The sequence below is a fragment of the Hippocampus comes genome, unplaced genomic scaffold (assembly GCF_001891065.2).
Source record: "Hippocampus comes isolate QL1 unplaced genomic scaffold, H_comes_QL1_v1.1 scaffold299, whole genome shotgun sequence".
Classification (NCBI taxonomy): Eukaryota; Metazoa; Chordata; class Actinopteri; order Syngnathiformes; family Syngnathidae; genus Hippocampus; species Hippocampus comes.
The window spans coordinates 846763-849421 of NW_017805694.1; the positions used below are offsets into that span (position 1 = coordinate 846763).

General features: G+C 43.8%; 1 protein-coding gene across 1 annotated transcript in view; it reads left to right on the top strand.

Annotated features, from left to right (window-relative positions):
• Positions 1-2659, top strand: part of cadps2 (Ca++-dependent secretion activator 2) — a 55933-nt gene that overhangs the window by 7982 nt on the left and 45292 nt on the right. The window contains exon 3 of the mRNA XM_019881766.1: positions 2593-2658. Within this exon, the coding sequence (XP_019737325.1) occupies positions 2593-2658 (66 nt within the window). The remainder of the gene's footprint in view (positions 1-2592; position 2659) is intronic.

Sequence of the window (2659 nt, forward strand, 5' to 3'; positions counted from 1 at the left end):
TCAACCGAGTCCGCAGTGAAACATGAGCGCAGAAGCCGTCGGTGCCGGAGCGCTAATTGAGTGCGGTAACGCGGCGGGAGTCCAGCCGGCGCTTCAGGTGGTTGACATTTGCTGAGCCCAGTGGGCAGCCGCCGCTAACCGCTAACCGCCGACGCCAGCCGCTCACTCTCGCTTGCTCTCTCCAAGCTCTCAAGTTGCTCCGGCTCGCAGATACCGTATTTCACTCCGTTTATTTATTCCGTTTGCCAGGCGTGACATTCCTGACGTCATGTCTGTCCGTACGGGCGAGTCAAGTCGACAGAAGAGACTAAAAGACACTTTGCGAGCCCTTTATCGTCACGTGCAAATCGGTTTCTCGTGTACACTTGATATTATGTTGACTTGCGTAGACGGGTCGATTTTTTTTTTTTTATGCCACCGTAGCTTGTTGGTTGATTGGTTAGGTTGGCGCCTTAGTTAGTTATTCTGTCAATGAGTTGTTAGCTAGCTAGTTAGTTGGTGGTGCGGTTGCTTGCGCCGCGTTGATTTCGTTGGATGACAGCTTCGGTTTGGTGAGCTAGACTTTCGGTTAGTTGTTGGTTAACTATTCAGTTTTGATTAGTGTCAGTGAGTTGGCCAGTTTGGCATTTTTGGTCGTTGAATAACTGAATTGTTGGTCAGCTACTCGGTCTGGTTCATTGCTCGGTGGTTGGCTCGCTATTTTCCTTGGCGAGATTTTTGGGAAGTTGGATGGTGTGTTGTGTAATTTGTGGGTTAGTTATTTCATCTTTTGGTTAGTTGGCAGGAAGTCGGTTTGCTTGGTTGTAGGTTAGTTGCACAGTGGTTTGTTTGGTCGGTTGTTAGGCGAGGTAAAATGTGGATTTTTGAGGAGATTGGTTGTTTAGCTCTTCCGTCCATTGATTCTTGGTTAGCTTGTCAGTCTGGTTTGTTGGTTTCTAAGTTGGTGGTTTTTCTTTGTTGTTGTCAGTTTCTTGATTTAGTTGGATGGTGTGTTGATTGGATATTTAGCTATTCTGGTAGTTGGATTTAAAGTCACTTTGGTCAGTGCTTTAGTGGATAGTTGGTTGGTTAGCTTGTTTTTTTTTTTGTTTTTTTGTTTTTTTTTGTCAGATCTTTGGTGAGTTGGTTAGAATTTTTTGTTGTCATCTCCGTACGTGGGCTTTTTAATTTCCTCCTCTGTCAGTGCGCAGCTGACTTCTAACATTTGAAGTCCACGTTAAAGTCGGCGCCTTTGAGCGGTCCGAAGCAGTGCGGGGGACTCAAGTTAACGACGGGCGTCAGCAACTGCGAGCTTGTTACCTCCACCAAGGCGCTTTTGTTCTCCGCGGCGTGAGCTCGTTCATTTGTTGTAGGTGGGCATTTTTCTTCTTCTGTTTCCAAGACGAACTTTGGTGGTGTACAGTTGCAGCACTTTGTCGCTGAGGATGATGATGACGATGCTCGCCGTTAGCCTTTGCGGCCCTTTGAATTCGCCCCACGGCTCTGCTGGCGCGTAAATAATTGATCTGGATTTTGAAAGGGCAATTAAAAGGAGCAGCGGGAAAAGGGAGGAGGCGTCCCGTCGCTCTGTTCGTGAGTCATGACGGCTGACGTTCACCGAGCGAACACATTTGCTCCGTGACGTAAGCCGAGTTGCTCTCTTGATGAAACCTTTTTACCAAAAGGTGTGGCAGATTTTTTAATTTTTTTATTTTGATTCCGCTTATTTTTGAGGGGAAAAACAGGCTTCATGAGAATATACAGTCATCTGGAAACAATGTGGCATTGAAAAAGAAAAGTCATCATGGTATGAAAGTGATGTCATCTTACAAGAATAATACATTTTTTTTCCCCCTTCCCTTCTTCTTCTTCTCCTTTCGGCACATCCCTATTCAGGGGTCGCCACAGCGAGTCAGTAATTTCCATCCGCCCCTGTAAACCGTCCTACCAACTCGCATGGTCGTCTTGGCAAAAGTTTTACGCCGGATGCCATTCCTGACGCAACCCTCCCCATTTCTCCGGGCTTGGGACCGGCACTGGGGAACAGTGCACCCCCAGGGGAGGGCACTGCCCCCCAGCGGCTGGGTTTTTTTTCCCCCTTCCCAAAAAGTTGAAATATTACGGCGCTGTAGTTTTTATTTTATGATGATTCTAAAATACTAATATTTTATACTAATGCTTATATTTAATAATAATGTATTTATTTATTCATATATTAAAAATACTAATACTTTATACTTTTTTACTAATTAAATACTAATAACGTTTCTACTACTATTTCAAGGCAAAAAAAAATAAATATTTCGTCAGTGTCAGCACTGAGAGTTCAAATATTTCCAAAACGACATTTTATTTATTTATTCATAAACACAAAAAATGGCAACCTTACAACAATGAATTCTTAATTTTTTATTTTATTTTGATCTTTTATTTCCTGATCTTTAATTTTTATTCTTATTTTTGGGATGCTATTTCTCCTTTGGCCACAAGGTGGCCGCACCATGTCTAAATTGGAAAGATTACAGTTATGTTCTGAAAGTTTATTTTTTATTTTTTATTTCTGCCCTTCCCTCGCAAGATGAAAGTTGTATGCAACTTTTGTTTTGTGCGCAGGGCTTCCTGAAGAGCGAGCGCGTGTGCCGCATGGTTCAGAGCGGCAGCTGCTCGGCCGGCGACTTCC